At 34.6% G+C, this 23,955-nt stretch overlaps 1 protein-coding gene across 4 annotated transcripts in view; it reads left to right on the plus strand.

The window, feature by feature from the left end:
• LOC147405610 (uncharacterized) overlaps positions 1-23,955 on the plus strand; it is a 43,469-nt gene that overhangs the window by 6,886 nt on the left and 12,628 nt on the right. For 2 of the 4 annotated variants that reach the window (XM_086433410.1, XM_086433412.1), the window contains 14 exons: positions 3,910-4,020; positions 7,151-7,192; positions 7,419-7,535; positions 7,614-7,807; positions 10,055-10,338; positions 10,431-10,552; positions 11,005-11,047; positions 11,176-11,267; positions 12,415-12,463; positions 14,056-14,126; positions 14,280-14,399; positions 14,574-14,656; positions 15,541-15,586; positions 17,102-17,319. In XM_086433410.1, coding sequence (XP_086289536.1) covers positions 3,910-4,020; positions 7,151-7,192; positions 7,419-7,535; positions 7,614-7,807; positions 10,055-10,338; positions 10,431-10,552; positions 11,005-11,047; positions 11,176-11,267; positions 12,415-12,463; positions 14,056-14,126; positions 14,280-14,399; positions 14,574-14,656; positions 15,541-15,586; positions 17,102-17,152 — 1,425 coding nt within the window. In that variant the 3' untranslated portion in view covers positions 17,153-17,319. Of the gene's footprint in view, positions 1-3,909; positions 4,021-7,150; positions 7,193-7,418; positions 7,536-7,613; positions 7,808-10,054; positions 10,339-10,430; positions 10,553-11,004; positions 11,048-11,175; positions 11,268-12,414; positions 12,464-14,055; positions 14,127-14,279; positions 14,400-14,573; positions 14,657-15,540; positions 15,587-17,101; positions 17,320-23,955 lie in introns of those variants that run through there. The other 2 variants (XM_086433411.1, XM_086433414.1) reach the window with 2 other exon arrangements.

Here is a 23,955-nt window from a genome sequence, read left to right on the forward strand (position 1 = left end):
TACAAAAAATTATTTATAAATCAGCTCAACTCTATGATTTTCTTTGTATATATTGCTATTTTATATTCAAATTCATTTATAACTATTCCAATAATATTGCATACTAACAATAACAAATAAATAGTAGTAATTTTTTTAATATATAATCTTGCTTAGATATCAAAAAAGAAAGAAAGCAGTAAAGTAGAAAGAGAAGAAGAAGAAGAAGAAGAGAGGAAGAAATGCATATTTTTTTTTTTTTGTATGTATAAAGATTTTATAAATAATGGGAAAGGGAAAGTGTACAAAGGAGGCCGAGGTAGCCCCCAAAAGAGAAAAAACAAAATACAAGGGAAGAACTAAATAAAAGCGAAACAAGACCAAAAGCATAATGAAAAACAAAATAAGCAAAATAAGCAACACTAAGGGTATGTTTGATTGTATGGAAAGTGACTTTCCATAGAATTTGAAATCCATGGAAAAATAATGGTAGAAAATAGGTAGGGTTGGAAAATCAAATTCCATTGTTTGATTTTATTTGGGTAAAATCATGGGAAAATTATCTAAGATAGATGAAGAAGAAGAAGAAGAAGGAGAGGAGGAGGAGGAGAAAGAATATGAGAGGAGAGGGAGAGGCTTGGGGCGGCGAAGAAGAGGCTTGGGAAATGATAAGAGGGAGGGGGGAGGATGTGGTGGTGGTGGCGGGGGAGTTAAGTAAGGAAGAAGATGATGAGGAAGAAGAGGAGAGAACGTGGTGGTGGTGATGACGGAGGTGAGGGAAGGATAAGGGAGAAAGAGAAGGAGAAGGAGAAGGAGAAGGAGAAGAAGAAGAAGATGAATAGAGAGAGAGAAGGTGGCTAGAGATGGTGAAGACGGTGATGACAATGATGACGACGGTGAGGTTAGTGTGATGGTGGCTATGGTGGTGGTGGTAGGGAAGAAGAAGATATTTTGGAGATGGAAAATATGGATTGATTTCACTTTTCCACCCATATGGGTGGGAAAGTGAAATCCATGTTATGGTGGACTTTTTGATTGGGGTGGAACATCAATTTCCATGGAAAAATGCAATCAAACACATGAAAAATGTCATTTTCCACCCTATTTTCCATATGCAATCAAACATACCCTAAGAGTTACACAAACTATCCCATCTAAACACTAAATTTTCAAAGAAGACCCCGAATGGGTTGAATTATATCTCCTCTCTTAGACTCACCGTGGCTATACTTCCTGCAACTCTAGCTTGGTTGAAGTCTTTGGAGTAAGAGATTTGTCATGGTGTCTCCATAAGTCGGATTGTAGCCTGCGCCATATTGAAGAAACTGGAACGGTGTATCAATGCATATGAAAGTCTTTTGGCTTTTCTACAATTGTGATGACTTTCTACTAATCTTCTGAGGTTGCTGCCTCAGAATCCTTGCTGTGCCCAATTGGTGACTGCTCTCTGTTTCCTACTCCTATAGTTTCCCCAAGTGAAGTATATAATTGGGCCTTATTAGCTGAGCCCTCAATCTCAATGAGTGATTCTCTTGGAAGACCCCTGGCCAACCCATCTCGCGATGGACTAGGCCCCTCAATCTTTTTTACTTTTTCTAACCCAAGTTTTTTTGATTTTCCCAAGGTCCACATTCGGCCCAAACCCAATCTTACAACCTTTCTTCAACTTCTCAGCCCTTGTCTTTAAGTACCCAGCCCTCTTCGCAGCCCACACCCTATTCTTTTTTGTGCCTCGCCCAACAAGATTAAAGGCCCAAAACTTGCTCTTCCTTTGCACCCCCTGCGGCACGTGATATTCTAAAGATGTCATTATTGTTTGACAACGACGGACCCCCTTGTACAACTATTTTGAGAGATTACGACACGTTCCTTAGGTTTGTCTTTATTATATGCCACATGCTTTCTCACGATCTTTTTCTTAAAACCAACTTTGGATTTTAATCCAATGCCCCCCCCGCCCAGCTGCGTCGCACCAAAACATAACCCTCTCCTTATCTTTTGTCTTGACTCTCCACGTGTTAACTTTTTGCCGCCCCACCTATCTCCTTTGAAATTCAAATTGATTTTACCCTTAGGTTTGTTTATTAACCCTTGGTTACCTAAGGCAATTGATAACCCCAAGTCTAAATTGTTATGTCCAAGCTACATCTCCTCCATCTTTCCCACACCTAGAGCTTTTTCATCCCTCACATTTTCAATTTCTGATACCAGACTCCCTTCTGGGTTACCCACCCCTGCCTTTGACCCACTTTTACGATTCTCGATGCTAATTACCCTTTACGATAACTCCATAGGAGAATTTCCCACTTTGAACCTGGATTGATCAAGGAACTGAAGCTCCACAAGCCGCCAACTGGATATCCATGTTCCTTGTAGCTTCATCTACTTCCAAAAGCCCCCCCAAAGCATTGCCTATTGCTTCCAATGAATCGTAATCCCACAGAAACATGAGCAGCCCCCAGAATTCCACCCAAGCTCTGAAATCGCGTTACACTTCACCCGCCAGTTTCGAATGGTGATAAAATATTGCCTACTCTTATTGATTCAAGTGTTATTAAGTAATATTGAATCTCCTTTGATCTAGCCAAAAATCACCCCCCCCCCCCTCCTCTTTTATCCATCTCGATTAACCTTCATTCTGAATCTGATAAACCTCCCAGGGCAGTATGAACATCTCTCCAAATTGGCAAATCTGAGGCCTTTCTTATTTCCCTATCTTTTCCCACCCTATCAGTTACTCCCAAATCCCAGCAAGCTTCACCACCCACTGATTTTCCAGTCTTCGTAGAACCCACGACACCTTCTACATGCTTCGTCTTCCAGCCCAAACCAACCCCCTTGCTGCTTACTGGTAAACCCTACTCTTTCCACTTTATCCACCTCTGATAAAGCCTTAGCCATCTTCTCCACCAAAAATGCTTCTTACCCCTTGGTATAAACAAAGCAGGTGAATCTCTCGCAATTCTCACATTGAAGATTCGAATGAAGCCCATTCTTATTTGACCCTTTTTCCGTGATTCTGATACCCCTTTTCGATGACAATTTTCTCCACAACGATTTCTCAAGATGAATCTTTAAGGCTTCAGCAAGGAAAGTTTGAACCCATTTCACTTCTGTTTGATAGAAATCCAAAAAACTCGATCCTTTTCTATTGATTTCCCCTACTGTAACCACCAGCTTGTTCTTATGCCATTGTTTCTGCACCGAAAACTTCTTTGACTCTACAGCAAAGCAGATTTGTAAACTCATTTCCCCCCACGTGAGGCATATGCCTCTTAGATGCCTCATAGTTTGAGGTGTAAACCTTTACTATGTTTTTGTTTCTACTTTTTGCCTCTGAGCAAGTCTCACACGCCTCTAAAAATACTGGTACTAATATTAGATCCTTCTCAATAGATAGTGTTTTCTCTTGTCTAGCTTTGAGGAACTTTTGGGAATTCTTCATTAGCAGTCCTTTCTTGTATCTGTTTTTGGTGTAAATTGTTTAGCAAGTTTAAGGGTGTGTTCTTCTAAGATTTTGCCGTTCGGTGGGATTGGGTTTATTCTATTGCTTTACCTTAGTTGTTCTGTTTCTTTAGTTGGTCTTCTCGACCACTTTTTCAATAAATTTCATTATTGATAAAAAAAAAAAAGGTTTTGGGATCCCTAAGGATTAATATTCTGTCTCCCACACTTACGTCACTCCTTTTCATGGAAGGATTTTTTATAACTACTTCAAAGAGTTCGATGGTCACATAACTTTAGTCTTGGGATTTTTGACATCTTATTGTCCATTAGTTTGAGTTTAATAGATCCATTTTTATTGTTCCAATGAAGCTTGATGAGGTGCATATTGGATCAAACATATTAGGATTTAATATCTTTTAATTGTGCACCAAATTAGTTTTATCAATTTTCTGAAATAAATTGTTAGTTACTTTTGTTCTTCAGGTTGCACAGCAGGAGAGATCGACATTTGTATCATTCTTATTACCTCTTCTGACAGAGTATTCTCTGCAACCACCCATGCCTGATGCCCAATCCATTGTTAATAATCTCAAGGTCTACCGTCTACATGAACATTTTTTTTTTTTTGAATTATAATATTAACTTACTGTTTATCGTTTAAGATTTCAAATCTACTATGCTGCTGATTACTTGTATTTGGGGTAAGGTAACCAAATTCCCTAACCTTCATGTGTAAAAAGGCTCCCTAAGCAAGTCCTAGGACCTAGAGATATGCCATATGTAATTACTTGAACTCACCTAGACACATGAATATTCGGTCTCATCTATTTGAAACACAATCCTAGAAATGTGATGGAGTGATACTAGTTGTTTGATTAGGGCTTAAAACGGGTCGGATATGAGTGTGTCCATATCCATATCCGAATTCATATCCGGATCCGAATCCGACTCGGATCATACTAGTTAAGACCATATCCAAACTATTTTACTTTTATTAAAACTATATTTGGATTCAATTCAACTGCACTTATTGATTCGGATAATGTCAAATCATTTAAGATTATTTTAAATAAAATTGCTAAAATGTGACTTGAACTCAAGACCTCTCCATTTTGAAGAGAGGCCTTGACCACTACACTCAACTGTTGTTGGTTGATGAAAGATGATTTAAAAAAATATAAGAATACATCTTGCAAAGTAATATATCATTCGGATCTTGGCGGATATAGGGATGGAACCGTATCCGAATGCAAGACCAGGTCTAATCCCATGTAGTAAACCCCTCAAATCAGATGAATCTTGTCTCTAAATATATGCAATTTTTGGGCTTTGTCCTCATTAGAAGGTTGCAAAATATAACATCTGGTGGGTCCAGTGGACGCCAATGACTGGCATGAGGCATAGATCTAGGACTGGTGTGGGGAGGCCTTCCTCCCATACATGACACTTAGGCTAGCTTTTCTGCTTGTATTTTGTTTTCTTTTGAACCATGAATAATTCATATTTTTATGTGTTCCCGAATGCTTAGCATTTGTCCGGAAAAATGCTTATTTGAATGGTCAACAACAGTTGTGAGAGGCTTGTGCTATAAACATATCTAAAATTAATGTCTCCATAAAATTTGCAATGTGGGTGTGAAAATTATTTCCCAAATTCAGTCCATACATGTGTTTAGTGAAGCATTGCATAGTTTTGTGGTTAAAGGTGGGTCAAATTTTCAGTGCCTTAGAAGTCGACTTTGAAAAGTACAGTGGCTCGTATAAAATAGTCCCATTGGTTATTATTCACCCTTCCTATTATTACTGTTATTTTAGTTATAAAGTGGTTATGATTTAACAAATATCTAAGATATTTTCTATTAGGAAATTAATGATGGGTAGGTTGCTATCTTTGGTAACTCATGTTTGAAAAGTTTGTATGCACTATTATGAAACTTGAGAAATATCCAATGAAGAAGCATTCTGTTTTGAGATGAAATTGAAGCTTGTTACTTTATTTTTAGTTGGGGATGAAGCTCATTACTTAATGTGAAGCTAAGGGCCTCCATTTTCAGCTTGTCTCTAGTGAAGGGTTTTCAATCTTCTTGTACAAAGAGTTGTTGATCAAGCCACCGGTATTAGTTTGGTATCATAGCACAAACCTGGTAAAAATAAATGAGAGAAAGAGAATACAATCTTACAAAAATGAAGTTTCAAAGGAGGTGAAACATAGTAGCTTATATCGAAACTTACCCACTCAGAAGCTACAAGTCTAAAAATTGTTTGAAATCAATAGTGCATTTCTAGTTATGTTTGGAGGGATATATTATGTTTTAATATGGGACCAACATTTCAAAAATGTTTTCATTGAGATGTCAAATAGATGACACGGTCATTCTTTTGGGGAACAATGGTTGGAATATCAAAGTAATATCATGATTCAAATACAACAACAAAAAACAGATTTGCTCCTGCAATTCATTATGCTGAAAATGGAGATGAAGCTCGGATCCAAGAATGCAACTCTGTTGATCCTCCAGCATACCCCACCAAATCTGCATAGTGTACGAAAACAGATAATGGTCTGTTCTCTTGAATAATATTTATTGTAAGTGTTCTCTTAACTAATATCCTCATATGGTCTACCACATTAACTGATTTACATGGGCATTATCTTCTGCTAAAGGAACTAAAAAGGTGGGCCCACCTTCAACCTCCTAAGTCCCCGTAGAGTGATCTGCAAAGATTTGAAGACTTTAAGAAGTGTCTTACTCTCCACTTTGTTTGACTCAATTACTTATTGGACTGGAAAACATCTCGAGGATTTGACCACTATTGTCAGTGAACTCTAAAGCACCTTCAGGAATTTGGGTGGAGATTAATTTGTGATAATTAATTAGAGAAATTATATTAAGAAGAAAGAAAATGCGGCGTAAACATTGCTTCAAGTGTACAAAAATGGCCAATAAACGTCATATGTAGCCAATGAGTTGGCATTATCATTGGTAAGCCACTGATTATAACTTTACTTTGAGTCTCCTTCACAAATAATGGAAGGTTAAAAAGTAGAGTTGTAACTCTACTTATTATTTGTTACATCTCAGGGGTATAGTTTGGTCATTTTTTTTGGGTTGGTCATCTCGACTTTCCCCTTTATTGTATTTTTCCCTTTATGTATCCAAAAAAAAAAAAAAAAGAGTTGTAACTTTGAAGTCTCTAAGGAATGCATTTTGTCACCAGTTCATTATAATCTTTGATACCAATCTGTTTTGAAGTTGCTAGTGGGTTGGACCTTTCTCATTTCTAAGGTTGCTTCTAATGCTGGCTATAGACCGGGGAGTGCTGAAAGGAAATCTAATTGGTATTTTTGTGCGTTTTTTGCAACTGCTTTCCTCACTTCCAGTTGTTTTCAAATACATCTTAAGTGAAATACTCGGTGATGCATCAATGCTAGCTTTTGATTTTTTTTCCAATCCATGAATGGTCCATGTTCCAATTTTGAGGAATGGGAATCTTATGGTCTAGATCTTATAACTGCTTTCAAGAAATGTGAGAGAAAGATCTACCAGAGGATGTAGAGGTGGGGAGAACTGTCAAGACAATTATTGACTTGGTTAAAACAAGACTGTTTTTAGATGTCAAATAGACTGACTTTACAATCGTACTTGGTTCAATGCATGTTAAGCTGTTTATATATAAAATCCTGTGAATGATGTTTTACTCCAATGGGCTTTCCTCTTGTGCAGGTTCTGTTTAAACATCTGCAGGAGAAGCTCCTTGTTACTGAGGTTTGTTATGTAGATTTGAGGACATAATGACCATAATTGACAAAATTGTTCTGGTTTTTCTCTTTGGGTGGCAAAAAACCTCTTGCTTGGAAAGATGAGCTAAATCAGGATGAATTGGGATAGTAGAGCACTACTATCATTATTGATTAAAAGAGAATTACTATAATTGTTATACAGTAAACATCTGGGCTTGTTTTTTAAAGTTCTATTTATATTTATGTCACAGGAAAAGTTAAAAGAGTCTCAGTATCAATTAGCTCCATGGAATTTGGACTCATTGAACCATCCAAGTTTTACTCCACAATCACCATCTCCTTCCATTGGTGCAGCACTGACTACTGCAGTATGATTGTATTTCTTTCTCTAATTTCTCCCTCTATTTCATGTGGGATTTCCTTAAATTCATTTCTTTCCATGCCAGAACAAAAATGGGCTTGAACTGGTGCCTCAGCCAGCATATTCTCATGGACAGACACCAATGTCTTCGACTTCCAATATTCAAGTAACCCCAGATTGGGGTCCGTCATCCTACAATACTCATCACACTGGTTTGGTTGATTTTGCAAAAACTCCTGAGCCTGATAACTTGGGAAGGTCATCTCCTGCTGCAAGCCGGTGAGCCTGATCATATGGTTACCAATACTCTGAAGTGAAAAAGTACAAAGTACTACTATTTGTTTTTGTGTGTGGATTCTGTGTTCACATGATCTATTGATTGGTTATATACACATGCATTATATGGTCTGCAATATGAGGAGTTTTATTGCACTGACGAAGGTTTAAAATCTCGTCTGCTGGAGGCAAAAAACCGAGACAGTTTCGACTGAAACATTCTGAGACAATCCAAAACATTCCCGAAACATTGAATGTTTTGTTCCAATCTCGGCCTAAACAAGAGTGTTCCCTGAAACGTTCTGAAATGGAACAGAAATTTGTACATTGGCTCTGACAGCAGAGTCATCTAATTCCCTGGGTGCTGATAAATCATTCATGGAACTTGAGCTTGCCTTATGTATAATTCCACTACTACACTAATAATGCACCACATATCATTTACTTTTGGAAAGTGTTATGCTTGGGCCCACTTGACAGAGGTGGTGTTATATAGTTTCAATGTATTTGAATCATGATAATCACTACCAGGATTATGAATAACATGTTAAAATTAGAAAAGTGTTCATAGTTTTTCGCATATGAATCATTATGAATAATTCAATGTATTCTTCCAGCCCTTCTAGGAGGATGGATCATGGAAGGAACAATTAAAGGTGAAGGTAAAATGAATGTTATATCGAAGTGACCTGATTTATGAACTGTTTAATCTTTATGATTGTCTGTGACATTAAAGAGAAAAAGCCCAAAAATCATTAATCTAGCTAACTAAATCAGTTCACATTTTCTGGTTATTCTGCGTAGTTGATGACTGGTACTTGTGTCCAATTGCTAGAAACAGTCTTAAATCCTATTAGGTAACTGGCTTGCAGATTAGATGCTTTATTTTTTGCATGTCATTGTCATTATCATCACTAACAGTGCCTTATCTGACTATCAAAAAGAAGGAAAAAGAGAAAGAGAACAGTAACTTGTTTCATCTACTTGTGTTTGGCAACAGAAATCCTATTTAGCCACTCCATTCTATCAGTTATATCCTCTGCTAACAAGTTTGTATTTTATGATGTTTTTTCTGGGTACTGCTGGAAAATACTGATTTTTTGCTCATTGGGAACTGGTATTGGAAACTAAAACTGTGATGTATTCATATATATATATATATATATGAATATATTTTGATAAGCACTTTTATTATGCAAAAATCACTTTGTATAATAAATCCTTATTGTGCATAAGTCCACACATACTCAAACTGGAGTAACCACTTTTATTATCTCGGGCTATTATACATAAAGAGAGAGAGAGAGGAAGTTGTTGACCATAGAATCATAGCTGGATGGTTAATGTGGAGGTGCGCTTTTGGAGTGTTATGTGATAGATGAATGCCAATCAAATTAAAAGATTTTTTTAATACGGTAATAAGATCAGCCATGAATTTTGGAATTGAATATTTGGTGTTCAAGAAGCATCATATCAACAAATTGAGCATAGTAGAGATGAGGATCCTGATGGATGAGTGGAAAGACTAGGAAAGATAAAATTTGTAACATTCACATCCGAGCAGATGTAGGAGTAGCTGTAATCAGTGATAAACTAAAAGAAAGTTGACTGAGATGGTTTGAGCACATTCAACAAAGCCCAATTAGAAGAAATGTTCAAGTTGAAGGTCCTAAAAGAGCGAGAGGAACAAACAAAATAACGTGGATGAAGATAGTGAAAGCAAAATGAACTCACTTTCAATAACGTAATACTTGGCTCTGAACCGAAGTGGAATGGAGGAACATGATTTATTTAGCTGACCTCAAAATCTTTGGGATACGGCTATGTTGTTGTTGATGCTGTTTTGAAGAGGTTTCCTTCAATGAGAAACATGTAAAAGGATGTTCTTAAATGTTTTCCTTTTTTCTGTTTGGAATTTTCTCCAATGATTGTTAGGTTTTCTTTGGCATCTGAATGCTCCTTTAACTCCACTGCTTCCCATATCATTTAGAATTTAGGTTTGGTCAATTGCAAAGTATGAATTATTTTTGCTATTATGTGTAAGCTGAAAGCCATATTCTCAGTTCACCGAAAGTCAGGGGCACCTTTATACTGTTAGCAAGCTGTACCAGTTTAGTTAGGTCTCTATATGTTTCTATGATGGTTGTTAGTGGTTTGTATTTTGAGAACATTTAGACTATTGTAGGAGTCTTTTACTGTACTGCTCAAATTTAATGTGCTGTCAGCCTCAAAGAGTTGTGATAACTCCAGGAAATCTGCAGCCCAAGATGTACCTGCTCAGCTTGTCACTCATGGTGATTCTCATGCCAAACGTTTTAGTGAAGAGACCACCAGAAAACAGCTTTCTTTTACCGACCTTCCTGTTGGTGAGATGGATGACTCTAATGCTGCAGGACACCAGGGTGGCAGAGAACCCTCTGCCCATTGGGGCTTGGGAAACTCTCCTTATTTGACCCCAACACATGATGATCCAAATTCTTCATTTTCTCCTTTACCACCAGTATTAGAGGAACCTTCTTCCTCATTTTCTGAAGGTAACACCTTTGTTTTAACTGCCAACTTTGGTCTTTGGTATCTTTTTAATTGTTTCTTTATGTTGCTTTTTAAAATGTACTGCCTTTTGCAGCTGCAGAAGATGATCCTTTACCAGGCATAGAGGGCCTCCAAATTTCAGGTGAAGCTTTTCCGGGACGAGAACTTCAAGCGTGTGGATACTCTATTAATGGAACAACCAGTTGTAATTTTGAGGTGCTGTTTTAGGATTTTCAGTTTTTACTATGTTTTAGTTTCCTTTTATCTCATTTATCGTGGCTTTTGTTTATTGAAATTCTTTGGTTGTGTGTTCAATTGCCGAATATTGAGGAGTACGTCGCTTATCATATATGTAGGGTCAGATTTGCCAACCAACTATATGGCCAACCTGCTTTGTCCTATATGGGTTAGAAGTTTTAGAATGGGCTGATTTTTGGTGATGATCATCTCTATGGTGAGGAGACCACCTCACCAAAAATCAGCCCATTCCGAAACTTCTAACCCATATTTTCAAAACATGTTGGCTATATTGTTGGCCATGTAGTTGGTTAGCGATCCTGTCCCATATATATATGTATGTATGTATGTATGTATGTATGTATAAAAGTACTTCCTTTCACTTGAATTATAAATCTTATGAAGTCTTGCCTTTTTGATTGTACTACTAGTGGGTACGCTATTTGGAAGACGGATCTGTGAACTACATTGATGGTAATACATCTTGTTGCTCCCAATTCTTCGTAGTCGCCTATTTTAATTATTCATTTATTTTTATTTTGTTCTATCTTGTTCTTGCTCTTATTTGAATCTGGGTCTTAAATTTATTTTCCTGGCTACAGGGGCAAAGCAACCTAACTATCTAGTTACTGCTGATGATGTTGACTCATACCTTGCAATTGAAGTCCAACCGTTGGATAACAGGAAGCGCAAGGTAATTACTTGCTCAAATATTGGATTACATTATTCCATGCGATGACTTTCTATTATTATTTTCCGTTCAGTTTGCGTCTTGAACTTCAGAAAGCGCAAACAAGATTTGAGGACTTCAGATTGCTGTTTGTTGGGGTGTTCTTCAAGGATTTTGTGTTTAGATGGGATGAAATTTGTTCTTAGTTGGTGCTCTTTTAGTGGGGTGGTCCTCTTCTTCTTCTTGTTATTTATTTATTTTTGTTGTTTTGACTTTTGTTTTCATTTCATGGTTTTGGCTTCTTTTTTGTTCGTCGGAGGACCTCTCATTCTCCTTTTTTTTTAATGAAATCTTATCGAAAAAAAGAAAGATTGCTGTTTGAATTATTGGTTTCATTATCGATCAAGAAAAAAAAATTACTGGTTTCGTTGCATGCTTTTTGTGTATTGATATCTCTTAAGAGCTCATTTGTTGCATACTTTTTGGTTGTTGGCTGGTCCCTACCAAGCTGTGATCACTGAAAAGAAGGAACCAAAGATGGTGAATTCATAGTGATAAAATGAATGATGAGACGACACTTTTTGAGATACTGTAAATAGAATGCAAGCAGCAGGAATGGTGGATTGAGAGCTTGGGGAATGTTGTCCCTCGCTATACATAGACTAAAAATGTATTACTTCCTATGGCGGGAGAGAAGGAAGTGTTGGTTCAAGTCATCCTTCATCCACCAATGAAGCTGCGTTTTGTTGCTTAGATTTTGGATTGCTAAAATCGAGACAAGTTATTTTTTTTTAAAAGAAGAAATTTTATTATGTTCATCATTTTATTACAATTATAGAAATTATGTTGTATGCCATCTTCAAGAAAACATTTTTATTTTAGCCGTTTTATGTGATTGTTAGGGCATTGTTTCTGTGTATTTATTAAGGTTATGGTTGTTCTTGCTTAATATATGATCTGTAGGTTGGTTGATGGTGTTTTGCTTATCCATATGTAATTTGCAATCGGTCATTAGGATTATGGGTACATTTCTTTAATTTTTTATGGGTAAGCTGGATTGAACCCATGACCTAAATTTGTTTTGCAATGTGTCAAAACTAACTGAGCTATGGGTCTTAGCCCTACATTTTTTTATTTGATTTTAGAGTAACATGTTTCTTGTACAATACAGGGTGAACTTGTTAAGGTCTTAGCCAATGAGCAAAGAAAGATTACTTGTGGTAAGCCATAGTATTTCCATTTTCTTAAGTTTTGAAACCTAGATGAACTTTAACGATTTATGTATGGATTGTTTGTCATATACGTTTCATATCCAAAACAAGGCATCTACCAACTTATTGACTGAAATAGCAATTACATTCAATGGTATAAATCATTTTGTAGACATTAATCATCAGATCTATATGAACATTACCTAGTTAATTTACATGGAAGTTATGAAATTGACAACTTATTAGACCAACTGCCATTCATTTATTCTGACGATTCTTAAATTCTTATCTATAAGTCCATGGGAGTATAACTTCTATATAAAACCATCGTTCTTAAATTTGAAATATGTTATTGATGCAGGATGATGTAAACTTAACCCAAGATGATGATTTTCAAATCAAGAATAATCACCAATAACAATAAAATTCATAAAATAAACTCATTCTACCAGATATTATTAAAGAAAATCTAATAAATAATTAAAAAATGATTGTTGCTAAGTTACAATCCTATAGGGCTACTCCCAAATATTAAAATGAGGGATCCTAAGGAAGATAAGACTTCCAAACTAACTTAGGGTCTCAATCTAATACCTGTGAAGATTTTCTTATGCCCGATCAAGGGTTTGAAGAAAATGTTTTAGGCTTCAAGGGTTTTAGTGGTTTCTTGTGGAAGGTTCAACAATCCCAATTGACCATATATCCCATGTGCAAGTAGGAAAGGGCTAAGATAGAAGAATTGAGGATCTAAGTATTCATATTATTATTTTTTCTTCCCTTTTTTGGTCCTGTCATCTCAATTCTTTCATTCTCTCTCTCTTCAATCGCCACCCCCACCACCCCCCTTTGACACCTTAACACTATTCATCACACTAGTTGGGAGTGAGGGTTTTTAGATATTGATGGAAGCTTTCGCTTGAATTAATGAAATTAAATTCTTGCTCTTGGAAATTTCAACCAGCCCTTTTTGGGGACTGATTTTGTGTGATTTTGCTTGTATTGTACCGTGGTTTCCATATTCTTCTTAGTTCTTTCACTAGCGAATGTCTTCAGTCTTAAATCTTTTGTTAAATTTGTACTAATAAGATTGAATTTATGATACTCTCTTCTTACATTGCTACATAGTACATTGTTTTCACGAGTAGTATTTGTTTGTGGTGCTACTGGGTAATACAATCCACATCTGTGTTCAATGGCTGACTGTTATGTACTAGAAAAGTATTGATCTACTGCTACTTAATGAGAAATCTTTATTTCAGTTTCTTTAACATTTATACTGTTCTTTGTTGGCTCAAGATGTGTACCACAAGTCTCCTCCTCAGAGGACCATTTAAGCTGACCATGTACATTTATTGTGTACAGATCTTTAAAAATAAGAAGTGTTCATTGTGCTTCCAAAACTCAAGTTTCTGACGTAGATTATCAGTTGACTAATATGCTTTTCAGAATCTACATTTTTGACCTTTTTCTGATAAATCTTCAATTTGCAGTTGATGACCTTGCTTATTACTTTCTTTTTTCCTTTTTCAATTTATCATCTTGTTTTAGGGTATATTGACATCTGGCTTATAATGTTCTGTTTTTTGTTTGGCTGTCCGCAGATCCCGAAATGCAAGAGCAGATAGAGAAAACCCTTTATAGTGGGCGTGCTTCATATGAAGTTTCCTTAGCGGTATGAATGCTTTTGTAGATATTCTAAATCATCATCGTGATCTCCAATCTTGTTGTTATTAATGTTTTCCATGCAGATTTTTACCATAGACACAACTCTCACTTTAGAGGAATCTTATGGTCGATTATGCCCATTTTTCTTTTTAATGCACAGGCGGGATATCTTGATATCTGGGAGGCAGCTATTTTGGCCATTAAGAGGGAAGGTTATAGTATCAAGTGTATTGGACCTCGTGGTGTTGTTGTCACAGAAAAGTTTCTGCCAAGCACAACTGTATGGTTTCTTATCCTTGTCTGCTTGATGAATGCATAATGTTCAAAATCTAGTTGACTTCTTAGATAGGCCAAGGAGGTCGTAACCTTGGTACTTAATATAAGAACTTTTGCATTGGGCCGTGACCTTTTTTCTGCTCATTGTGTCCTAATAGTACTTATATTTTTTTTTCAGGTTTCAATTACCTTTGGAGATCCTTCATCATTTTCAATATTTAGTTCTGCTGGGGCTGAGTCTGTTTTAAGAACAGATAGCAGGTCGTAAGTGCTGATTGGTTGTAAAGATATTCATATAAAAAAATACTAGAAAATGGAAAAAAAGCTACTTTTTACAAATAGGGACATTAGAATTGGTTCACGTTAGCACAAAGAAAAAGCATCAGTAGCTCATCTTTTCTAAAAGATATTTTGTATTAATAGACCACCTTACCTAACCCTATTTTTAATCCCATCCTTTGATATTTTTTTTTATAAGCACACGTTGACACTAATCTTAGGGCCAAAATGCCTCATTAATCCATACTAAACCATTACTATTGGTATCAAGAAAAACAAATTCTCATCGGAAGACGTATTACTAGACTATAAACCATTTGTATTGCTTAAAATAGTCAAATAATTCTATACAAGTAGAACATTGAAGATCTCCTAGACTAATCCTCTATCGATTGCATCAGAAATTCAGTGTAGGACCTTATGCTCATCCGAATTCACTGCATCGATATGTGGTCCCTTTGTTCCAAAATTTTGGGTAGCTTTTTTGAATTTGGAGTAACTATAGTTCGATATATATATATAAATTTTGGGTGAGGTGGCACTACGACGGTTTATGTTTCCAATTGCATTTAATATATAATAGATACATGCAGTGACTTACTGCCATGTATTGGCTGAAATATCTGAAATGTGTCTGCGAAGCACTAAATTTTCTTGACCATAAAAAATGTCTTGTAGAAATGTTACCTCAAATTTTTTATATTAAACCAACATTTATCAAAGATTTTAGAAGAGTTCACCTTGCAATTGCTCGAGGATGTATTGTTTATGATCTATTTTACACGGTAATTTGGTTAAGCCCCACCTATTGAAAATTGCAGAATGATCCATCTCTAATTTTTCTTCTTGTTTTCTTCCTCCTGCAGGTTAAGAGATACCATTGTGCTTACCATGAGATTGTTTATCATGAGGGTATAACTTTAACTTAGAAACTAAAATTTTGATTAATATTAACTAAATGGTGCACTAGTGCTTCCTTTGTATCCGAAGTTGGCACTTATCTAGTGAAGTAGATTTACCTGCTCATAGATGACTGATTGTTCAAGCTTTATTTTCTCTTAAGTTGACTTCTAGTTGCAATGCATCTTCACCCTTTTCTGTACACAAATCATTTTTTTTTTTTTTTTTTGAACTTTTTCTGGGACATTTGACACTAAGGATGGGACACTTATTAAAATCTGGCAGAGAAGAAATACCCCAAAGAAAGCACTTCCATTATTTAGGTTCCCCTATTATAGCCCCTTTTGGTGAAGGTTCTAAGAGTGCTAGAGCAAGACCAAAAATAAGACGCATTCATGTAGTGAGAGCAGATATGAGCACACTTGAATTAACATAAGAAATGGCTTAGGCATAATTGAGTGGAGGAATAAGATTCTTTAGTCAATGCAAACTTTTTGGTAGAAAAGGCTTTGATTATGATGATGATAAGTCGTCCATAGAGATGGAGAAATTGGTGAGGATTTGACCTATAAAATTAGTGCTTCGTGGATAAAGTGGAGCAGCTCTTCTGGAATATCATTGATCAAGTAAATGTGTAGGGCTTTCAAGAAATGACGTGTTCATAGAATGAGCATGGAAAATTTGTACACATTGTGATGGATGAGTTGTAAGACTAGGAAAGACAATCAGAAATTAATTATAGGAGTAGCTTCTATAAGAATTATAATAAAAGAAAATCATTTGAAATGGTGTGTGCACTGTAATGGTAAGGAATACGTCAGTGCAAGTTTAAGGTTCTAAAAGAGCAAGATGGCCAGAATGATGTGGTTGTAGGTAGCAAGGAAAGAAATCAAGGCACATGCCTTGGCTGATGATTATATGGCTCAAGATAGAATTGAAAGGTAAAATAGGACTTAAGTTGCCGACCTCAGTAATTGGGATATGATGTAGACAGTGATGATGATGATGTCGGTTCACATGTTTCTTTGAATGTGTCACTACGGGCATTTACAATGTAAACCAACCAGACACGTGCAAGTACATGATAACAGTAAGTTTTGAGAGACATGGCAGAGGCTTACCCTGGTATCTCTACTTCGTGACACTAAATAGTGTCGCAGTTATTCCTAAGAGATACGAATGATATCCCAGATTAGGTTGAAAATTTTGGAAAAGAAAAAAGTAGTCATGAAGAGATATGTAATGTCATTGCATCTGTTCAACACAAGGTGGTGCCAATGCCATAATGGAAAAGAAATACATATTATATTAAATGGAGTTTTTTATTAGTTTGTTTTTCTTGTCTGGTAAAGGCGTTGCTTGCCAGCATATCTCGTTTATGTTGAAGGCTAACATGCACGCAGACCCATCTGTCCTTAGAATTCAGTTATTTGTTTATTTTGCTACGATTATTGGTGTCTTTACTTCTAATCCTTCATATAATTTCTTGAAAGGCATAGTTACAAAGGTTATTAACTCTTATTGCAGGCTGTTGAGAAAAGGAAAGGGAAGAAGAAGGGGCTGTTTTTTAACAAGTAGAGCGCATTTTTTAAGCTCGGTTTGGCATTTATTGTAAAGGAGGGCGTGTATTTATATATAGTTGAGCATGTTTGGATGAATACAGGATTGTAGATTTCTCCACAGTTTGTGGATCTAAACGTCATTTTTACGAATTATAGAAAATTTATCTTGAAATAGATGAGATCCATTGTGATTGAATCTCTCCCTGCAATATTCTTATTCTTACAATCTTACTAGTCTTGCTTTTAAGCTTTTTGATTAATACACAAGATTTGTGCTCTGTTCAGTTCTTGTGTGTTTTAATTTTTCACTTTTACATCAACTGCAATTGCAACTGATGAGGGTTATATTTTAACTTAAAGGCTCAGCTACTTTGTGGAGAGATTCTTGGTACTAGAATACTGGTTTGGTGGGAAATCTTCTAAATAGATGTAATTGATTTCTGGTTTTGATTCCCAATATTACACAAAACTTGATCGATACTGACTAACGGTCTCACCATCTGTTCTATGTTTTCTGTAGAGTGGCTCCAATAAACTTTACTTTGCAGAAGATATTTGGGAGGGCGATGTATTGTTATGTGACCCATCCAAACTATCCATCAGTACTTAAAAAATTGGAACAAACGGGTGGTTTGATTGGATCCAATTAGATTTTCTAATAAAATCCATTCAGTTAGTTTTATGTTTTACAAAAAAAATAATAATACTTCAGAAAAAATTAAGTAAATATAAATCAATCCAACCAAACTGAACGAAGAGAGAGGATTAATAATGGAGATTAAAGGTGATATGGGATTTTTATAGAGGAGTTTCTATTGCCCCATCAACTTTTACAAAGAGCACCCCAACATGTGCTAATTCTTTAGTAATATATATATATATATATATATATATATATATATATGGGTCAGGTTCAAGGGACATATGAGAAAACATATGTAAAAACAATGTAATATTAATAAAATTTTAAAATATAGGTTAGAAATTTTGGATTGAGCTGATTTTTTGTAAGGATGATCTCTATGATGGGAAGATCATCTGGAAAAAAAAATCAGTCCAATCTGAAACTTCTAACCCCATTAAAAGTGATTTAGAATGTGGACCGTCGATTTTTTGTCAATTTTTATCACTAATTTGTAAATCACTTTTCATGAATTTAGAAATTTCTGATTGAGCTGATTTTTTATGAAGATGATCTTCTCATCATAGTGACCATCCTTGCAAAAAATCAGCTCAATCCAAAACCTCTAACCCATATTTTGAAAAATCATTGTTTTTTCATATGTTTTTACATATGGCCCTTGAACCGCCCATACATATATATATATATATGTATGGGGCGGTTCAAGGGCCATATGAGAAAACATATGTAAAAACTTTCGTTTTTAATAAAATTTTAAAATATGGGTTAGAAATTTTGGATTGAACTGATTTTTTGTGAGGATGATCTCTATGATGGGAAGATCATCCAAAAAAAAAAAAAAAATCAGTCCAATCTGGAACTTCTAACCCCATTAAAAGTGATTTAGAATGTGGACCGTCGATTTTTTACTAATTTTTATCACTAATTTGTAAATCACTTTTGATGGATTTAGAAGTTTCTGATTGAGCTGATTTTTTGTGAGGATGATCTTTTCATCATAGTGACTATCCTTGCAAAAAAATCAGCTCAATCCAAAACCTCAAACTCTTATTTTGAAAAACGAAAGTTTTTTCATATGTTTTCTCATATGGCCCTTGAACCGCCCCATATATATATAAAAACATTTTCTTTGATGGTTTCATAAGAATTGGGTTGCTCTTAGCAAAATTTGGTGTGACAATAAAATCTCTATTTTTATAATATTTATCCCAATAATTAGGATAAAGTGTAGATAATGATGGCCAATCAAAGAAAATGCATAGTTATGCAGTGGACCATTTTTGGTTAATCGCACTCTCTTAGGTCGGTGTCCATAAAATTAAACAATTTTCAAGAGGGTGGGGAATATCCTTTTTGATTTTTCATAATCCCACCCTTCTTTACTACTAAAATTTATAGGAGACAGTGGTTAAGAAGAAATTGGAACAAGAGAGGGGAATCGGAAAATTGTTGAAGAGAAGGTTGGGAATTTTTTTGTTAGTAGGGGCTAAGGGTTCATGTCTCCTGATAATCTTGGTTTTCTTCTATGCAAATGTTGGGCTCATCACTGCAAACGATGGTTGACTAATAATCTTTATAATAAAGTTACTATTGTAGGATAAACTATGTTTAACCTATTCAATCTCATTGTTAATCTGACGTCTTCAATGTTTTGTAAAGAACCCTTGATTTGTCTATCTCAAAATTCATCATTCTCTTTATCCAAAAATTCAATCTTGTTTTTATTGTTTGAAGGTTCAAAGAAATAAAATCTTAAGTTCGAAGAATTTACTTAAAAATTATTTCTTCTTCTCGAAGATAAAGCGGCCAACTTACATTAAAGTTTTGGAAGAAACATGCTCTTCACATAACACTTGTTCATTCAAGATTTTGGTGAATTGTTTTGATGTCCCTCTATTTTCACTTTCTTCACATGTCCCTTATTCTCGGTCTTGACTTTTCAACCAAAGGAAACAATTCTTTGAAACTTTTGATTTTTCTTATAAAAATCAGTAATCTTCAACCTTTTGGATATGATAAAATTGACGTGGTGATGATGATGATAATGGTAATGAGATGTTGATGATGAAGGCGGTGATGAGATGATCATATAATGGTTGTGATAGTGATGAATATGATGATGGTGATGGAGTTATTAAGGTCATTTTGCATTATTTTATACGAAATCAAAGTCAAGAGGTATCTCAAATATTCTTTAAAAAAGTTTTAGGGAATATCATTACTTTAAAAAAAGAAAACAAAACACCACTTGTGAGTATAAGGGAGGGTTTCTCCTAAATTTTCAAGTGGACTAGCGGCTTCAACGGGCTGAACCTCTTATTTTAGAGGGGAGGGGGTCGGCCTCTTTGAAGGAGCCGAGCCAACATCTCTTAGACAAGGGTCCGACTGCTACAAAGAGGCCGAACCTCTCCCATCACTTGGACGGGGAGTCGTGCAGTTGGCTCCTTATTTGGACAGATTTGGTTCAGATCAACTTGGATCGAGTTGGTTTTGGGACGGGTAGAATCTCAAAGTAATTCTCTCCATATCTAAAATTATTTTATTAATCTCGAGGAATGTTAAATTTGGTTCCTACAATATTATAGACAAGAAATCAGATTCTAGCATCCTAACTAAATCCCCTTTGAATTTTTTCCTTAAAAGATGTTATCTTCAACATTGGATTTTGGTGATAAGGTCGTCACTTGTTCGTCATCTAAGAAACAACGAGAAGTCCCACTGAAACTTGGATATATAGTTTTTCCATGAAATCTAAAGGCCTTGATGTTGGATTGCCAATGTGGTAATCCATTTGAGCTCAACGATCCTTAGTAAGTCTTGAAATCTTATTAAGGAAAATGTTTTTCTTTGAAAAACTCACAAGTATCTATATCTCTAATCGAGTGTTGATTTTGTAACTCAACCTGATAGGGTAATTCAAAAACTCAATGACATGATAGGTGCAGGAACCATATGTTTTTCTCGGGATACACAATTGCACATATTTTATGGGAATATGAAATTGTGTATCTTAAGAAAAAAATCTACGATTCTTGAGTTTTTGAGTCACCCTGCCAATACGTGACTTTACCCTTTGAAAAGTATAGGGGCTATCTTCAATATCAATACAAATTTGAGGGTTAAAATACTATAATTTTTTTTCCAAAGTTAAGTGGGGTCAGTACGTGGCTATGCCCTTTGAAAAATCCATGGGCTATCTCCCATCTCAATCAAAACTTGTGGTCCTAAGTATAATTTTTTTCCAAAGTTCAATGGGGCTATAGGCCTGAACTTTACCTATTTTTAAAAGTAATTTTTAAGGGATAATTATGCGCATAATTCTATATCTACCCCTAACATTTTGACAATTGTACTTACCTCCCCTATAGTTATCTAATGGACTCACTGACATTCCATCTACATGCCGTCAACTAAACAGTTAAAAAAAGATTTTTTTTAAATTTTTTTTATAAAGATTATTTTACACTTTTTAAAAAAAATGTTATTTATTATTATTTTTTTTAATAAAAAATATTCCAATGAAAAAATGGGTTCATGCATGAGAGTGTGAATGCTTAAATGGAGACATTTTTTTAGTTTTAAAATATAATTATTTTTGTATAAAAAAATAATTACATGAGAGGTAAAATAACATTTGTTCACCATTAAATTATGTCAAATCATAGGGGGGTGAAAGTGGAATTTACTCATTTTTAATGATAATAAAAATTAAAAATAATATTTTAATGACATTGAATGTTTTATGTTTGAGTGCTGATATTCTAACTATAAAGTCTTCACTCGGTTGATACTCAGCTGATGTGGCATGGATTTGGGAATCATAGATATGTTTCTTGGAGATACAAACATGCAGATTCCCATAAAAAATGTGCAATTGTGTATCCCAAGAAAATAGATCTATGATTCTGTGTCTATGCCACATCTGACGAATATTGACGGAGTGAAGACTTTTTTATTTGTTATGTTTAACTTTCAACATCATAATTTTGTACCTTTGGAAATGAAATGGTAATACTGTCATTAAAAATAAATGACTTTTTGAAGAATGCATTTTAAATAAAATTGAAAAAGTAAAGCTTGAAAAGAGTGTTCGAATTTTAGGGCAACTTTGGTTTTGGGTGTGGCCAGTACAGTAGAATCTCTTTACCATTGACCTTGACTGTAGTTGACCTCATCTTGTTTGATGTGTAGAAAAAATAGTTAATGGTCCCTGATATAGGAACTTTTCTTTGAAGACCCATAGTTTTTGGATGATAACTTAATAATTTTTTTCTTAGACATATATCATAAAAATTCCATAGGTTATGACAATGGTGAAAAAGGGTCATATTTTTTTTTAATATTCAAAATAGGATTATTTGTTACAGTAACTCATGTTTTTGGAAATGTATTTTTTCTATAATTTCTCTAATAAATCATTGAAAAATAATATTTTAAATTGTAACTTTCTTCCTCCCAACATTTTTTACTATTGAAATAGATAGATAGATAGAAATCCATTCTTTCTATCTAAAAGTCATTGGAATACATCAAAGAAGCTCTAGATTTGAGTAACAAACCCTCATGTTTGATCTATGATCTATTGGAAATTTCAACCAAAGATTATCAATCTCCCCTTTATTTGTTTTATTTATTTTTTATTATAAATATTTTTATATTCTTACAATCTTGATATATTTTTGTTCATAGTTATATAAATGGAAAATGGTAAAAAAAAAAAAAAAAAATTGGTTTCACAAAATTTTTACGGTCTTATTCATAAAATTTACTCAATGTCAAACCTCGATGCTGGAATGTATTATAGCATTAAGGCTTGACGATACCTATATTGTTGAGGTTTGACGTTGTAGATATGTTCACTTATACAAATTTCTGTTAGACAATTTCGTCATAGTTTGACAATACGTATCGTTGAGTCTCGACGATACATTCCAACATCGATAATCGAGACTGTGTAAATTTTATGAATAAAATCATAAAATTTTTGTGAAATCAAATATATATATTTTTTGTTACCATTATTTCAAAGTTTATAAGAATATCTAAACAACTAAAAAAATTAATGAAATAGAGGAGGGATTGATAACCTTGGTTGAAATCTTCAATAAATCGTGGATCAAATACGAGAGTGTGTAACTACAAGATTCACTACTGTCCTCGAATCTAGAGTCTCTTTGGTGACCTCCGATGAATTTTTGGAAGAGAGAATGGATCTATCTCTATTTCTCGATGGTATAAAATGTGGCGATGGAGAAAATTACAATTTAGAAGATTATTTTTCAAGGGTTTATTAGAGAAATTATAGGTGAGGGCATTTTTGTCAAAAACATGAGTATTAAAAAAAAAGTGACCTTTTATTGATATTGCCATAAACCTATGGAATTTTTATGCTAAATGTCATTTTTCTCTTTCCAAATGCTCCTCATTTTAAGAGAAGTTTTGAAGTATCTAAAATAGGATTTTTTTCATATATTTTCCTTTACTTGATTTTTTCAATTGTGATTGCGATCTACTTTAATGATTTGTGACGAATAAAGAATAATAGACACTGTTGAAGATTTAGATATATATTTTGATCTATTTTATGACTTGTAATGACAAATGAAAATTTCTCTAGTTATAATTTTGAAGATTTAAATGTAACTTTTGATCCAAGTGTCTGTTTTTCTAAGTTATGTATTCTTGGTATTTTATAAAGATAAATCCAATGGCATTTTTGATTTTTCTAGTGTCAAACTCACTACTAGTTAGTACAAAATATCCAAAATCCACATATTTTGTTAGCTAAATCATTTTATTTATTATTAATATTTTTATTCTTTTAGACCACCCAATGTTAAAACGTTAATGATTTTTTGACTCGAAAATTTTCACTCGATTTGTAGTCGACTGATTTGGCAAGGGCATATAACCATTGATCGTTTTTCTTGTGAACTCGAAGAAAAAGATCTATTGTTCTATGGCCTTGCCATGTCAGCCGTGTTTTGAGTAAAAAAATCACAACTCATATTAAAGATAGAGAGCTACTATTACCACATCAACTTTTACTAAGATCACCATATGAATTGGTGTGCTATTAATAAAAGTTGGTGTCAATGGAATTAAAAAAATATCATAGTAGACTTCTTAAAGACCTTGACTTGGAAGTTAATCAATGACCTATGTTCATGCATTGA

The sequence above is a fragment of the Akebia trifoliata genome, chromosome 3 (assembly GCF_017979445.1).
Source record: "Akebia trifoliata isolate Shusen 1 chromosome 3, ASM1797944v1, whole genome shotgun sequence".
Taxonomy (NCBI): Eukaryota; Viridiplantae; Streptophyta; class Magnoliopsida; order Ranunculales; family Lardizabalaceae; genus Akebia; species Akebia trifoliata.